The sequence below is a fragment of the Bombus fervidus genome, chromosome 18, assembly GCF_041682495.2.
Source record: "Bombus fervidus isolate BK054 chromosome 18, iyBomFerv1, whole genome shotgun sequence".
In the NCBI taxonomy this organism is placed as follows: domain Eukaryota; kingdom Metazoa; phylum Arthropoda; class Insecta; order Hymenoptera; family Apidae; genus Bombus; species Bombus fervidus.
This window is the reverse complement of record NC_091534.1, coordinates 8,705,497-8,721,201: the sequence shown is the minus strand read 5'-3', so window position 1 is coordinate 8,721,201 and position 15,705 is coordinate 8,705,497. Positions and strand designations below refer to the sequence as shown.

General features: G+C 28.9%; 3 protein-coding genes across 6 annotated transcripts; 1 reads left to right on the top strand and 2 right to left on the bottom strand.

The window, feature by feature from the left end:
- Nucleotides 1–1,142: 1,142 nt before the first annotated feature.
- Pgrp-s3 (peptidoglycan recognition protein S3) lies at nt 1,143–2,781 on the top strand. The gene is made up of 4 exons (XM_072021067.1): nt 1,143–1,395; nt 1,615–1,825; nt 2,119–2,237; nt 2,329–2,781. The coding sequence occupies exons 1-4, from the start codon at nt 1,350–1,352 to the stop codon at nt 2,511–2,513; spliced, it is 561 nt and encodes a 186-aa protein (XP_071877168.1). The 5' UTR covers nt 1,143–1,349; the 3' UTR covers nt 2,514–2,781.
- Nucleotides 2,782–9,008: 6,227 nt separating this feature from the next.
- Nucleotides 9,009–11,852, bottom strand: Rcd5 (microspherule protein Rcd5). 2 transcript variants are annotated; one of them, XM_072021061.1, is made up of 6 exons: nt 11,496–11,852; nt 10,532–10,907; nt 10,125–10,325; nt 9,640–10,059; nt 9,306–9,521; nt 9,009–9,169 (listed from the first exon to the last, which is right to left on the bottom strand). In XM_072021061.1, the coding sequence occupies exons 1-6, from the start codon at nt 11,609–11,611 to the stop codon at nt 9,080–9,082; spliced, it is 1,419 nt and encodes a 472-aa protein (XP_071877162.1). In that variant the 5' UTR covers nt 11,612–11,852; the 3' UTR covers nt 9,009–9,079. The 2 variants fall into 2 exon arrangements, with proteins under 2 accessions (XP_071877162.1, XP_071877163.1); XM_072021062.1 differs by lacking the exon at nt 11,496–11,852 and adding an exon at nt 11,019–11,141.
- Nucleotides 11,853–13,192: 1,340 nt separating this feature from the next.
- On the bottom strand, nt 13,193–15,701 carry Pp4-19c (protein phosphatase 19C). Of its 3 annotated transcripts, none has more exons than XM_072021058.1 (6): nt 15,415–15,701; nt 14,430–14,600; nt 14,205–14,357; nt 13,800–14,051; nt 13,446–13,684; nt 13,193–13,358 (listed from the first exon to the last, which is right to left on the bottom strand). In XM_072021058.1, the coding sequence occupies exons 2-6, from the start codon at nt 14,577–14,579 to the stop codon at nt 13,229–13,231; spliced, it is 924 nt and encodes a 307-aa protein (XP_071877159.1). In that variant the 5' UTR covers nt 14,580–14,600; nt 15,415–15,701; the 3' UTR covers nt 13,193–13,228. The 3 variants fall into 3 exon arrangements, with proteins under 3 accessions (XP_071877159.1, XP_071877160.1, XP_071877161.1); XM_072021059.1 differs by lacking the exon at nt 15,415–15,701 and adding an exon at nt 15,074–15,245; XM_072021060.1 differs by lacking the exon at nt 15,415–15,701 and adding an exon at nt 14,943–14,967.
- Between the last annotated feature and the right edge of the window lie 4 nt (nt 15,702–15,705).

Sequence of the window (15,705 nt, the reverse complement as noted above, 5' to 3'; positions counted from 1 at the left end):
TGAAGACGTTGAACAGGAACTTTTAAATTCTAGTTTTCCTGAAGTTAATTTTAACAGGAATTTTTAAATTATAGGTTTCCCGAAGGCGAAATACATATGACAGTTTTGAGTTTATTTTCGCGGATGAATATTTAATTATTTCAAAGTTTTATCGCGTGCTAAATGAATTAGGAGGACGCTACTGTGGACGAAAACTATGCAAAGATCGGTTGTATTCATGCACTATAATAAAGTTAATTAAATTGCAGTGTGATTTGTTATTATATTTAGTTTTAAAAGTCAGTTTTTTTTTTCTTGCACCCTTTTTAATTTTTTTCTGTTATTAGAATTTCATAAATTTCTAGAATAAGCGGAATGCGTGCGTTGATTGGTCGATTAAATAGATAAGGAAGATGGTCGACGTGTTGTTCTACCAGAGGGAAGTTTGAACGTATTTTTAAGAAAGGAAGACAGGAAATAATTAAAGGACGAATAAGGGTAAACATACCGACTTAAAATAATCAAAACTGATAGATGAGGACCGGACATATATGTGACGAGTAGAAACGGCGACATTAAGGAAATATCCGCTGTAATTTCGTTACTGTAGCTGGAAACACGCGGCAGAAGAACATAAGACAGGAGGAATTCATCTTGGAAGACACTAAGAATAACACATTTTATATTATCGACTAAATGAATGAACTACTTATTATAACAACGATAAATATCGTAGGTCGATGAATTTGCCACTAAACGGTCTGCATTGCATTTAAACACATATTTTTGAATAACGAATAGTTTGTGAGATAATTGCGTGTGAAGCTTCAAATCGAACAGCCTGTACATGTACGTAGCTTACTTCTTGAGTTATGGATGATTAAAGAAAGTGTCGAAAGTGTTTATCTCGTTACTTCACTAAAGTGAATGTTATTAACTGAATATGTACTTAAGCACGTACGTTGTAACTCCGAAGTATGACTTGATTGTTCCTAAAGTTTAGAAAATAATACGAATCGATATGAATACGATTCGTTATTAGATCCAAAATGAAATATATGAGCTATATCTGGAATATCTGCGCTTGTGCGCAGATTCAGCAAAAAAAGATAAAATGCAGAAAAAAAACATTAACGCTTTAGATTATATGAACTTTAGTCGGGTGAGATAGGTTCCAACTGCAAGCACATTTAACCATATGTTTCTCTTCGTTTATTAATTGCTCCGCCTTTTATAATTGATACATTTGTTGAAATATAATAGTAGTTTATTGTATATTTTTATTTTTAGTTTATTTAGACGAATAAAGAACATACGGGCCCAGCTTTACAAGTGACATTTTCATACAGTTTCATTGTAATATTTAGAAGATGCAAAAATCGATGCTCATAATCTTTCTTCTCTTTCGTATCGGTGGTAAGTCAATATTGAAATGTTATCGAAGATAATATAATTTTACTAAAAACTATGGTAATAACTGTTTTCGAGAAAATATACTTGAAAGAAGTAAACATTTTACAAAATTATTCTGTATTTTCGTACATATAGATATGTATGTACACGATGTTTTTATAAATTAAAAATACAAAACGTATGTTTCTTAAGAATAAAGTAATATAAATTTTGCTTTCTCAGACGGAAACGAGAATTGTCAGATTATCGGACGGAGCGAGTGGGCTGATGTAGACGCAAAAAGCACAAATTATTTAATTATTCCCATACCATATGTCATTATTCATCATACAGTTACCGCAGAATGTGATACTAGAAGTACATGTATTGCTCAAGCCGAGAACATTCGATCTTATCACATGGATAGTAATGGATGGGACGATATAGGATACTCTTAAGTATCATTTGAAATACATTACTTACCACATAACATGATCGTATAAGATCTGTAGTTTAAATGTAGAAAAAATAAGTGACAATGAACTTTGAATAATTCGAAAAAGAATTTTAATCCGTTCACTTTAGTCTCTCATTAACTAGATTTCGGTTGTCAATATTTTACAACGATTCTAAAGAAATTTGTATTCTTTATTTATTATTTTTATATTTATAGAGTGAAACTGACAATTGTGTGAAACGATAAGCGTTTTATTCTACTGTTTGTTATTTAATATTTTTACTCGATAGATTTCTAATCGGTGGAGATGGGAATGTATATGAGGGCCGCGGCTGGAATCGTGAAGGTGCTCATACCATTGGATATAATAAAAAATCTATCTCAATTGCTTTTATAGGAAATTTTCAAGGTACTCGCACTTTCTTTCTTATATGTACTATACATTTGTATTTTTATATTATAATTATTTTACGTTAAACGCAATATCCTATTTTACTCAGAAAAGGCCGCAAGTGATAAAATGCTGAATGCTGCGCATAAATTAATTCATTGTGGCGTATCAGAAGGAATACTTAGAGCAGATGTTCGAGTAATCGGTGCTAAACAAGTTACAGCCACTAAGAGTCCTGGATCACAACTTCAGAAGCAAATTAAAAATTGGCTCGAATGGGTTTCTACTCCGTAACCGCAGAACATAAAAGTTTAAATGTAGTATTACATTTTACGTTTAAATATAGCAATAACAATGTTACACGAATAATATAATTAACAGGGAAAATGTTGATTTGGGTAATATATTTAGCATCTTTTATTTTATATTCGTTTGTTAAACGAGTCGATGCACCACATAAAATTGAAGACATACTTTTTTATATCCTTAATTATATTAGTCTTAGAAAATACTTTGTACATTAATATAAGGTAATAAAATGTTGCTATTAATGCTAATAAAATGATGAAATTCATTACTATTTTAATACTTGACTATATTCTTTCTTTCTTTTGCTTTCGACGTAGTATCGATGGGAAAAATTGTTTGTATTCCTATCTCGTCTCTGTCTCCTCTAATATTTTCAATAATCGATATTAGATTCATACCAGATATTAGATATTATTACGGTCAAACGCCGAATTTGTATCTGTCATCATTAACTTTATTCTCAAAATATGTTCGTTCTGTTTTATCTTCGTTCTAAGATAGAACGTTCTAAGATAGATTTTTTCCTACTAGCCGGCAAATTAAAAGAGAGATATTCTACGATTTTATAAAGGACGATATTAACGTAATACGAGATATATATCATGCCATGTACGAACGAAATTTCAGTTTGCACACATACATTGCAAATAAAATTTATTTATAAAGGATTATTTATAAAGAATTATATATAGTGCTATAGAAATTATAATCATTCAGAAAGAGACGCGACAATTGTTACGATAATTGTAAAGTTTAGTAATGTATCAGTTAATAATATCGAAGGCTCCTCGTCGTATTTGTATCACCACCGACCATTTCTGCCTGACCATCCTCTTCCTCCCCAGCTATTACCGTTCCAACCGTTTCTACGACCACCCCAAGAACCGTATGATCCATAACGCCATGGATTTCCATAGCTTAAAAACGTTAGTAAAATTGTTATTAAATTCAGGAATAGAAATCTCTGCATAAATAATTCGCTAATACCGAGATTATGAAATTACTTGAAGATAATGTTATTTTTATCTTGATGTTCGAAGATTATTTCATATCCGAGAAGCCTCAAAGCCAAACAGTATTAAGTCGACTTTAAAAGAAAAAAAAATGTCATTCTACATGTTTCTGGTACAAAATTTTTCACTTTTTCACCGATCTTGTAACTTTGTTTTGTTTTTCAACTTCTCTAAAGTGTCGAACGTCCTCACCTGATATACACTCTGCTTCTGAGTTCCACACACAGTATACATGATTTTAAGGTATTCAAACGATGGAATACAACGATTCATTAGACTCGCGAAAGTTTGCCAAAAAAATGTTCCGAACAAAACTTTGTACGTATGAATTATTTTGATTTACCCATAAGCAGTTGCGTCAGCATTCAAGTCGTTGGCATTTTGTAAAGGGGATTGAACCTCCATAGTAGCAGGTTTTAAAGGCATCTCCAAACAGGATACCAAAACCATCATTGAGACAAGTAAGATCTATATACGAAAGAAATCTTTTATTCTTTATATATATATAATAATGTGATATTTTTTTTTTTTTTTTTTAATTAAAATTAAAACAGAAACAACGTCAAAGATTTATTGAAATAAAATCGCAGTAATCAGTAAAACTGTATTCAGTACTCACCAAATGCAGTGGTCGCAACATTTTGAGAACTGAGATCGGATCGCCCAGGATCGGGTTTATATATATATATATATCTCTCTCTCTCTCTTTAAACACAAAGAGTTACGAAGAAAGGTTGACATCGCACAAGGATGCGCACAACAAAGGATAAACCGGTAAATGTTGTGCCAATACGATTGAAAAATGTCGATTACTTCTTTCTCTTACGCTAAGATATGCCATCTCATTTTCCTTATTATATAAAATAACTTTGTGCAACAAAAAGTTACACCAAGCTTACAGAAAGTTATTTATTAGAAGGATATTTGCAGTCTAAAGAAGCTGCGATTATTTGATATTCTTCTAGTTAATCGATAATCTTCGTCTTTATATCTTTGTTTATTTTCTGATAAACTAATATAAGTAATATAAGGAAAGCTAAATAAACACACGCGATACGCAATTTGACTTGAAATTCTTTGTTTACAGAGGCATAAGCGTTAACTATAAAACGTATATAAAGTTAAGATTCCATTCTTTATTTATCGCAGAATATGAAAGATTGACACGTTATGACATCGCTAGTGGAGGTGTGTACTGTTAGTTACATCGAATTGTGCGTACATATGCGTATATATATATATATATATATATACGGTACAGTTGCTAATCTACTAACTGTATATGATTTGATATACTAAACTATATATTACAAAATACACAGTTCCGTTTTAAAAGATGCTGCTGACCTTAAAGTGTTTTTCATTCCCTAATGTATAAAGATTAAACTACGCGAAACGTTGTACCCCCTACAATACTTTACATTTTCATTACGATACCCTTTTTATATCATCATTATTTCCGACGATATTCAGCTGTTATGCTTTACATGCTTCACGCTGTATAAAATATCGAACGTTATATGAAATAAATAACGAAGGACATTTTATCGTAGAATACGAATGTAATTACAATCCTGTTTATTCTACTGTTGTATTCGTATGATTAGAATGGCTCGATGTAAACAACAGGTCACACCTTCGATAACTATATCGTAATAAGACAACGTTTCATATCCTGTAATTAAAAAATGCATTCTTAGCTGCATACTTAATTATCAATATTTCCTTGTGACTTTGTAAACAAAGTATTTAAAGACAAACTGCGTGTAATATGTAATTTATTTTTCCTTATATTACTTTCCTACTGTTTACCAGAAAAATTCCTCGCAACATATCACGATCGATTTAATTTATTCATATTACGCGTACTTCTTGTTCTTAAAATAACAATAATACGATTGATTAACGATGTACACCATGTTCATCGATGTTCTCTCTCACTCTCACTTAGAACCAAAGAATATCTGCGACTTTGCTCGAACTACGAACTTAAGACCACGGTGTACTTATTACCGTCCTTAAGATGTTACTACCGTAGGGCATAATCTATTTGTATCGCACAGAACATATTCGAAAGATATTATTTCCCTGCAAAATAATATTCTTATACAAATTTGTTATAACGGATAAACAAAGTTTATCGTTTGTCTCTTTATTTATTTAAAAACACGGTAAAATAAAGATGCACCAGTGCTATTATTTTAAAGAATAGGTATAGAAGATATCAAATAGTGGACAAATAATTTACTAAACAAAGATATAAAGACGAAGATTACCGATTAACTAGAAGAATATCAAATAATCGCAGTTTCTTTAGACTGCAAATATCCTTTTAATACTTTGAGTAACTTTTTATTGCACAAAGTTATTTTATATAATAAGAAAATTAAAATGCTATCCAGAAAATTTTTCTCTAAACTGTTAAAAAAGGTGATTCGACATTTTTCAATCGCATTTATGTTTTATTAATGTTTACCTTACTCTTCGCAATCTTGTGTGTCATATCAATCCTTCTTCGCAACTGTTTGTGCTAGCAAAGACATATATAAACCCGATCCTAGGCGATCTGATCTCAGTTCTCAAAATGTTGCGACCAATGCATTTGGTGAGTACCGAATTCAGTTTTACTGATTACTGCGATTTTATTTCAATAAATCTTCGACGTTGTTTCTGTTTTAATTTTAATTAAAAAAAAAAATCATATTATTATTTTCCATGAAACGAACGATATGTTTACATTATATGTATATGTGTATAATACTTCAGAAAGTAAAAATTTTTATTCTTTCTCTTAATAATATATCGTATTGCTATTCCGTCATATATAAATAAAGAATAAAGAATGTCTTTCGTATATAGATCTTACTTGTCTCAATGATGGTTTTGGTATCCTGTTTGGAGAAGCCTTTAAAACCTGATACTATGGAGGTTGAATCTTCTTTGAATAACGTCAAGGACTTGAATGCTGATGCAACTGCTTATGAGTAAGTAAAAATAATTCACGATATCAAACAATTGACGAGTTGATTTAAAAACTATTCATCATTAAAAAATAAACACTTTCCATCATACACGATGATAAAAGTAACGAAATATAATCCATGTTTCCTAACTTTCTGCGGGATGCTTTCCGTTTTCATTGCAGAATGGATTTTATGATAAATTAAATTAATAAACGATATTATTTCATGTTTCTCTTGGATATCTCGAAAGAAAAATAATTATTTTATTATTACGTCTAATTCAATACTGACTAACGCGCTAAGAATATTTTTTTAGCAAACTATCGCTAATCTAAAGAATCGAAGCATCCAATGTTTAGATACCTTAACTTAATCGTATTAACTATATATATATATATATATATATATATATATATGAGTTTCAATGCCAGAGTATAAACTTAAATCACAATTTTCAATCTTTAGTATAGAACAAATCACAGTTGCAAAGCCTTGTGACTGAAATCATTAGACATATATATACGTAATTTTTTGAACGCAGATAAAATGTTTATCGTTTTATTGTTTAACAGTGAATTTGTGTACTGGACACTGTTGCGTTTTGAAATAAAAATAGATCGTTTTCCTCGGAACAAGATGTGGATCTAATATCGTTTTTACGCTATAAGTCAAGATAAGAATAACATTGTTTCTAAAGTAGTTTGTTCGTCCCTTTATTAACGAATTATTTATGAAGAACTTTTTATTCCCGAATTTAATAACGATTTTATTAATGTTTTTAAGCTCTGATAGACATCATTATGGACATGGATGGAATGGTGGTGGCGGTGGACACGGAGGTGGTGGCGGTGGACACGGAGGTGGTGGAAATGGACATGGAGGTGGTTGGGGTGGACATGGAGGTGGTTGGGAAGGAAGGGGCGGTTGATGATGATGCAAGCATAAAGAATCCCCGACAGTATCCAGTGAAACATTACTAAAACATCGAATTATTGCAACATTTGTCACTTCACTTTTTCCATGATTATAATTTCTATAATATATAATCCTTTAAAAAATAAATATTATTTCCAATACATGTATAACTTATATTTCGTTCCTATTACTACATGATACATCTCGAATTACATTAACATTATTAGTTGTTTGTTTCGTCACTGTGTTTTAAATTGTATCGACTGAAAGATCATTAGCAAACTGGTATATGGTAAATATGGCGGGGAGGGGCATAGAAGATAGAGAAGATAGAAGAGCATAAAATATAATTAATTAACTTTATTTCAAGATATTATCTTTAAATAATTATTACATTAGATTTTTTAAATAATCAAGTGACTTTTCGTTGAATCACTTTGTCATTTGACTATCAAATGAAATAATTTTTTATTTTACTTGATACTCTATATTTGAATAAATGTTTCTTGAAATAAATTTAATGTATGAAAGACAAGTGGAACATAAATACAAATTACACAAGCATTCTGCTCTGAGTGTTCCTTTGTTTCTCATATGCAAATTTTTACAAAATTACGATTGAAATATTTTTTAAGCTAATGATCGTTCAACCCAAGTACCTCGACACATTTTTACGAAGAATGACAAAATGCATCGAATAGTGCATCGAATAAAACAATGTATAGTTTCATTTAGAAAGATAAAGGTTAGCTTGAAATCTCTGGAATGTATTCACTTACGGAAAAGACGGGTGCACCGCGTGATGCATCACACGAAACCATTTAATTTCTCGTAATCGAATTTTTCTCAACATTATACATACATATATCCCGTATCTTCCTTTCTTTCTTTCTTTCTTTCTTTCTTTCTTCCCCGGTATTTAAACAGCCCCCGGCAACGGATTCGCATTTCTACATTTCCGCCATGTTTCTGGCCACAGTGACGGATCCAGAAGGCTATCACCCCCATCGTCCCTCCCCAAAAAGTAACGAAACGCAAAAATATTATATCACATTCTGAAAAACTTGTTAACTATATAATTAATATGAATTGAATTATTTAGGATAGAAATAGTGTCAGATAGAAATATTAAAATATAAATTACAAGCAAATTTTAAATCTTGTAAAAGAAGGTTCAAAAATGCACTTATACGTTTCACTCCCCTCCCCTCCCTCCCCAGACAATGCTCCATGATCCCCACTATCTGCTCAAGATTACGCATTGCCTCTAGAATATAAACAATTCCTTTCACGGTTCCTCAAAGGTATACATATGCTCATTTTCTCTTTCGGTAGTACATTTATTGTAAATTTTCTAATATTTAAACAAATGCAAAATATAGATGAATTAAGCTGTTTTGTATAATGCAAGCCACTATTAACAAGGAAACAAAATTACAATATACAAAATTGAGCAAAATTTATTGGTTTCTTTTAATGAAACAATTATTTACTTTATACAAAACTCTTATATATATATATATATATATATAATGTATAATATATATATTATATATATATAATCTATACGATAGTATATACGATAATATGATAAACGTATACGAGACAATACATTATTTATAGTAGTACACAATATTAATTATGGAATGAAATAGAACACTCATGGTTTCAAATTTAGTTTGACTACCTCTTGACGTATAACAGAAATCAGTTCTTGATTTATCAAAAATATAAATCTCAGACCTGCAATCTAAAAAAAAAAAGAGAAAAAAAAAGAACATTGAAAGTATAATATGTCTTATAGAAAGAGTATTATTAAGAGTAAAATGTTCTCTTTTATAATATAATAAATTCTCTTATATAATAAAACCAAACTAATTTAGTACCTCAATTACACTATTATTATTAAGCTTCATTTTATTTCCTGCAAGAATGGGCCTGCTGTCTACAAAAATTGGACGCTTTCCCTCTGAGGAAAGAAAGAAATCTCCATTATTTCTTAACCGAATAGTTCCTTGTCTTCTTGATATTTTCCAGGCTGGTCCTTCCAATGTTAAATCTACATCCACATTGTGGTCTTTTGTTGAACGACCCACGGTAATCTAATCAAAGAGTTAAGAGTTTAAATAGGAAATCAATTGAAACGATACAAGATAAGTTTAAGTGGAGATTTCCTATGATATAGTTTAAAAAATTTATTTTAACTTTTTTAAAAATTACCTCTCGTGATCTCATTAAATATCTAACAAGCCTTCCCCTAAGTATCGCTAAAGTTTGATTATCAAAATCTGGTGGATTTACTCCCGTTACGCTATCAACTAGAACCTGCCATCTACACAATTCATTTTCTAACACCTTTATTTCTCTTTTATTTCTCCTATCTGCTGCAATAAGTTCCGCATCTACTAACTCATCTTTCTGTTCCATTAATTCTGTATCATTAATCATTTCTTCTGCATCAGAAAAATTAAGAACGTGTTCACCCCGTGGTAAACTTTGTACAGTTTGGTCAGGAAGAAGATGATATTGTTTCATTAACTGCCAATGAGCTAATAAAGCTTTTGCAGTTCGGGCAGAATAAAATGTATGAGCATTTGCCTCAAGAAGTTCTTGAAAAACTTCTACCGTTGGTTGAGTAATCTAAACAGATATAAAAAGTTATCTTATTATGTAAAAAATATATGTAAATTAAAACATTTAATTACCGATTTTATTGTACCCAGAAGATCTTCCTCTGCTTTACTGTATAAAGTTCTTGCTTGCACACTAGCAATTAATTCCGGATGTAAATTACGCATAGCTTGTACTGCTACTCTTGAAACAGCACTGTCGTATAACAAAGCATACCATCTTTGTTGTATTTCTTGCAATGTGAAACGGCAAGAAAATTTTGTACCTCTGTGAACCTATTGGACATCAATGACTTCTATGTATTACTACTATATTATTATTTTTAAAAAATATAAAAAATCAGTGATACCTTAACATACTTAGTAAAACAGTATTTATTGTATTTCTTTAATTTTAGCATTATAAAGTTAATTTCAAGCAATTAGATCTTTGTATTAAATGCTTGCAATAAAAAGAAAAAAAAAAAAAAGAAAATAAATACCATTCTTAAATCATTTGTCTGTTGTACACCAGTGATTAATGCTAAGTCATCTGTTGGTTTCCATCTTCCTAGATCTTTTGTTGCATTTACTGAATGTGAATGATTTTTATTCTTCTTATTTTTTCGTCCTGGAGCATTCGACGCTCCTGGTCTACTTGTTCGTCTGTTACATCTATCCGATTGAGAAACATTTGTAGAAACCTGAATAGGACTTGGTGCATTTTGTTGTGGAACAGCAGACTCTATTGGGGTAGTAGAAATTGAGACAGTTCTAGATCTGGAGGCAGACTTTGTACTTGTAGCTGGTGGTTGTAAGTTGAATGTTGTTTCAACAAGCTCATCGTCAAATTTTCTACGCTTTATTGTACGTGAAGAACTAAAAGTATAATACAAATGATATAGTTAAGACATATATAACAGTTATTAATCTGTATTTAATTAATTTAATTAATTCTTTGAGTATTTTATTGATTATTTTTATTCTTACTTATTGTATGTCATCTTTATTGACAACTTCCTTTGTGTAAAGTATATAAAAAGTAATCAAACAAGTAATTCTTATATTGTATGCTTCTTCCTAATTATATTCCTTATACTTTATATTATAATATTGTATGTAAAATGCGATTTTAAATTAAGTATGACTTCAATAACGCTTTGTGCATACAGTTGTTTGTATTTATATATGTACTTACACAAATGTATTTGTTTGTTTTGACATCATTAATAACTAATATAAAGTTAATTAACACAAACTTGTATAAGATTCTCATTTGATTGTATTAAAATAAAAATAATTAATATTCATATTTTTAATAAAATAATATTACGTCATGTAATTATGTGGTACAATTAAAGAATTAAGCAGCCTTTAGATGTATATAATATACAATAGTATACAATATATGAACATAGAATCATTTAAATCTGTAAATACATCTGTAAGTGAAAAGTTAATATGCACCTTCTACGTTTTGTTGACAATGGATCCAAATTTGGAGATTCGATAGATATATTTAAAAATCCATCAGTATTATGGGAAAATCCATGATTTACATTTGAAGGAGTTGGAACATCCATAATTTGATAGGTTATGTTAATGTAAACAACTAATTATTGATACACATAAGTGAATTATGTCATTGTACGGTTAATAATAAAACTTTCACAATATATTAATAAGTACTAGTTATGAACTAATTTCATTAATGTCTGATGTTCATTTAAATAACTAAAATGTTTTATACGTCACGTATTCTTCGTATTTATGTTCCAACCACGGATTAACTGAAGAATCAACCGTGGAAACAACTTTGATAGATATTATGTCAGTAGTGTTGCCAATATACGCAAAAAAATAGAACTATAGAATATGATAATACTAGCAGATTTTTATTATATTTTGAAAAAAATTGTTCTGTAATATTTTTACTCAAATACTTTTACATAAATACTTATAAGTGTCTAGTTCTTTGTTTAAAGGCGTCATACAAATATTTTAATTCGAAAAGAAATTTAAAGCTGAAAGAAATATATTCACAAAATTTATGTTGATACTATTAGCAAATTAATATTAATTAACTAATATGTAAATCTAATCATTAAAAACATTTGTTTAATAAGACTATATTATTATAATTTTCGTGTATCATTTTACTATTATATGTAGATAATTCATTTTCAACGTTTATCACTTACATAATATCAAAAAATGTATATTATAACTACATGTAAAAGTATGTAAATTGCTAATTAAGAATAATATTTTATATATATAAAGAAATCGAAAATATTAATAACACAAAATTAAAATTGTAAATCGAATAACTAAGGATTGAAATAATTAAACTTCGTTGACACTATTTCTCTATAAAATCAGTTTTTCTGAAATTATAGTTTGTCAAATTATTTTTGAAATTCACTATACAACTGGATTGTAAAATAATCTGCTGCTTCAATAATTACAATCTCGTACCTATTAGAACGTAGTTACATAAAAATTCATTATAATAAATTTACTTACTCTTGAAGTCAAACAATCACTTATAAATTCTACTTACTTTTTCTATTTTATTGTTTTCCATGCTAAATAATTATTTTAATATCATTAAAATTTAGTTATAGATTAAATCATATATAAATTAAATATTTATACAATATAAGGTAGAATTACGCAATTTGATTCTTTTCTACACACATCTTTAAAACATTTTGTATGAAATAATTACAGAAATTAAAACAAAAGAAGCTCAATCTTATTATAATAATTAAATGTACTTAGTACAAATGTTTTCGCATATGTGTGTGTACGTATCTTTGAAGCTAGAGAAATGACGAAATACACATTTTAAAATTTTATATACTTCTATCATCAAGGACAAAACTATTTAGTATGTTTTGTAGTCATACAGATTTTCATATTAACAAACTATGATATTGAAAAACACATATACTCATATTATTTATTATATCAAATTGATAATTCCAATACCGATAGAAGTCCGTTGCTAATATTCAATTACAAATGAATCAACGTTAGTTTTCGTCTACAATATTCTCATGATCAAGTTCTATTTTCCTATGTGAACGTTTTGCAAATATGTGTCAAGCAATCATTTAAAATGGTTTTTTTCTTTAACAAAAAAAAAACATTTGGAAATATTTTGGTTTATGCAGTCATTTTTAATTAAATTTTTTTTATAAAAAGTAATCAGCCTGAGGCTTTTTACTAGGTATTCCTCGACTTTCCTGTGGTGCTGCTTCAAATATTGTGAATTCTCGCTGAAGGTGTTCATTTAATTCTAATATTGCAGCAACATTCCCACATCTATTTAAAAAATGTTATATTAAAAATATCAATTTATAAAAAAGATCAAAGATGTAATCTCTTTATGTCCTTAAAATATTCATTTACCTATAGCAGTAATTAGGTGCTGACCAAACAGTCAAAACAGTCTCATTAAAGTGCCATTTATATCCTTCCATAACTAATTGATGTGCTCTACAAATCATCTCAATATCATTTGCAGAATTAAACTGTGCTACAACATCACTTCCGAAAAGGTAACCAGCTCCACGTGGTGAAACTCCCCAACCTTGAGTATCTTCAGGATCTGACCAAAGTAAATCACACATTGGACCATCATGTGGCACCTATAAGAAGTTTATTAATATATATTTTATTACATTGTATTTTATACCATAAAATTTTATCTAATATATATAAATAGTTCAATATTTTTTATACAAATTTAAGCATAGTTCCTACTTCTTGTTTTCTATCTATAGTCCTTATTTGATCAAGTGTTTGAATACTTGGAGATAATCCACCATGAACACAAAATATTTTTCCATCAATGATAGCGGAAAGAGATAAATAATCAAATATTTCAGTACAATATCGCCAAACTGTAATGCTGCCATATTTGCGTAAGCATTCATCATAAAAACCATAAACTTGTGTAATCTGTCGAGATTCATGATTTCCTCTTATTAATGTAATCCTATCAGGATAACGAACCTGTAAGTATGTTCACATCCATAGTTGTCATTACAGAGGTAATAATTCATTTCCTCAATGTAATTTTCAAAGTTAATAATTTTATTGATCATCATATTAATTTCTTATATTTTTAAGGCGTTATATCATAATAATAAAAACTTTTATAGTTACTTTTAATGCCAAAAGTAGAAGGAATGTTTCAACACTATAAAAACCTCTGTCAACAAAGTCTCCCATAAATAGATAATTTGTCTCTGGAACATCACCCCCAACCTTAAATAATTCTTTCAAGTCATAAAATTGACCATGAATATCCCCACATACCTGAAAATAAATCATTCCTTTTATAAACTATGATTATAATAATGCTTTACATTTACTCTAACATAAACATACAGTAACTGGAGAGTCCACTCTTTGTACGTTACTTTCTTCAATAAGAATTTCACGTGCCTTGGCACAAAGAGCTTTAACCTCTGCTTCTTTGATGATTTCACATTTTTTTAGTTGTTCTATTTGCCGATCCAAATCACTGGAATCAGCCATTTTATAAAATAGTGATCTTCACTGAAAATAATACCAAAAATCTTTCTATTCCTTTTAAGACAGAAGTTACTTAACAATATAATAAACCCGTATAATCGATTTATAATTATATATTATGAACAGTGTAAGTTTATGTAAAAGTATTAAAATTATCTGCTATTTACTGTATGATATACTTTCTTTGATATATATAATTTGAAATATTACTGAACATTTCTATTTTAAAAATGTTGTATAAATATGAAACAAGGATTTAAAACAATGCTTAAATAATGTCATATATGTAATTAATGTGTTATAAAACCACTAATAAATAACAAACTTGATAAGTAAAGTAATACAATATGATTCATAATTTCATACTTATAATGTTATTAGAGCATATATGATAAGACTATAAAGAAACTTTTTGCTACATAGTCCTTAATCAAAAATCTCTATAATACATAATAATGTAAAAAAAAAAAAAAATAATACATCATCTAGCATTAAACATTTCTTTGATAATCAAGGGTTCAATGCTTTAGAACAGCTGGAATTCTATGCTGAATGTAGCAGGTATTACATTGTTTAAAAATGAATGTAATACCTGTTCCTTTTACAAATGTTTATGGATCTAACTGAATTATTTTTTAAATTTGTACAACAGTTATACTTTTATAAATATACGTTTACAAACAGTTGCATATACTGCAAATGTACAATCTAATCAATTACGATTGTGTGTAAAAATTTTTCTTATCTCAACATAATAGATAAAAAGTTAATAAGAAAATATATGCAATAAACAAAGTATGCAAATAAATAATATGTATAAAAGAAACGATAAACGTACCTGATCGTATAAAGGGAGCGAGGTTTGCTTCGCCTAATAAATAAAACGCATTTAAACAATGCACGTGCAATTAAAATTCTTTGCGGTTATTTCATAAGAGCTAAAACATTAATAAGTGATTAGAAACAATCCAAAAGTTCATTTCAACAAATATCAAACATTACGATGTAACTGACATTCAACATAGATTAAAGTAAACCGAGGAAAGAAATTTGAACAAATTTGTTGTTTCTATTCTAGATTTTATTCTATAGTGATATCGTTTGTTTAGCTGATTCAACGTGATGAGAA

Bases quoted from the DNA above. Each gene is read 5' to 3' on its own strand.
- Pp4-19c (XM_072021058.1), bottom strand. From the start codon at position 14,579: ATGGCTGATTCCAGTGATTTGGATCGGCAAATAGAACAACTAAAAAAA. The intron at 14,358-14,429 runs GTATGTTTATGT...ATTTATTTTCAG, and splicing joins GAGTGGACTCTCCAGTTACT to GTATGTGGGGATATTCATGG. The intron at 13,359-13,445 runs GTAAATGAATAT...TTTTTTAAATAG, and splicing joins GCACCTAATTACTGCTATAG to ATGTGGGAATGTTGCTGCAA.
- Pgrp-s3 (XM_072021067.1), top strand. From the start codon at position 1,350: ATGCAAAAATCGATGCTCATAATCTTTCTTCTCTTTCGTATCGGTG. The intron at 1,396-1,614 runs GTAAGTCAATAT...TTGCTTTCTCAG, and splicing joins TCTTCTCTTTCGTATCGGTG to ACGGAAACGAGAATTGTCAG. The intron at 2,238-2,328 runs GTACTCGCACTT...TATTTTACTCAG, and splicing joins TTTTATAGGAAATTTTCAAG to AAAAGGCCGCAAGTGATAAA.
- Rcd5 (XM_072021061.1), bottom strand. From the start codon at position 11,611: ATGGATGTTCCAACTCCTTCAAATGTAAATCATGGATTTTCCCATAAT. The intron at 10,908-11,495 runs GTGCATATTAAC...TTATACTTTTAG, and splicing joins TTGTCAACAAAACGTAGAAG to TTCTTCACGTACAATAAAGC. The intron at 9,170-9,305 runs GTACTAAATTAG...TTTTTTTTTTAG, and splicing joins ATAATAATAGTGTAATTGAG to ATTGCAGGTCTGAGATTTAT.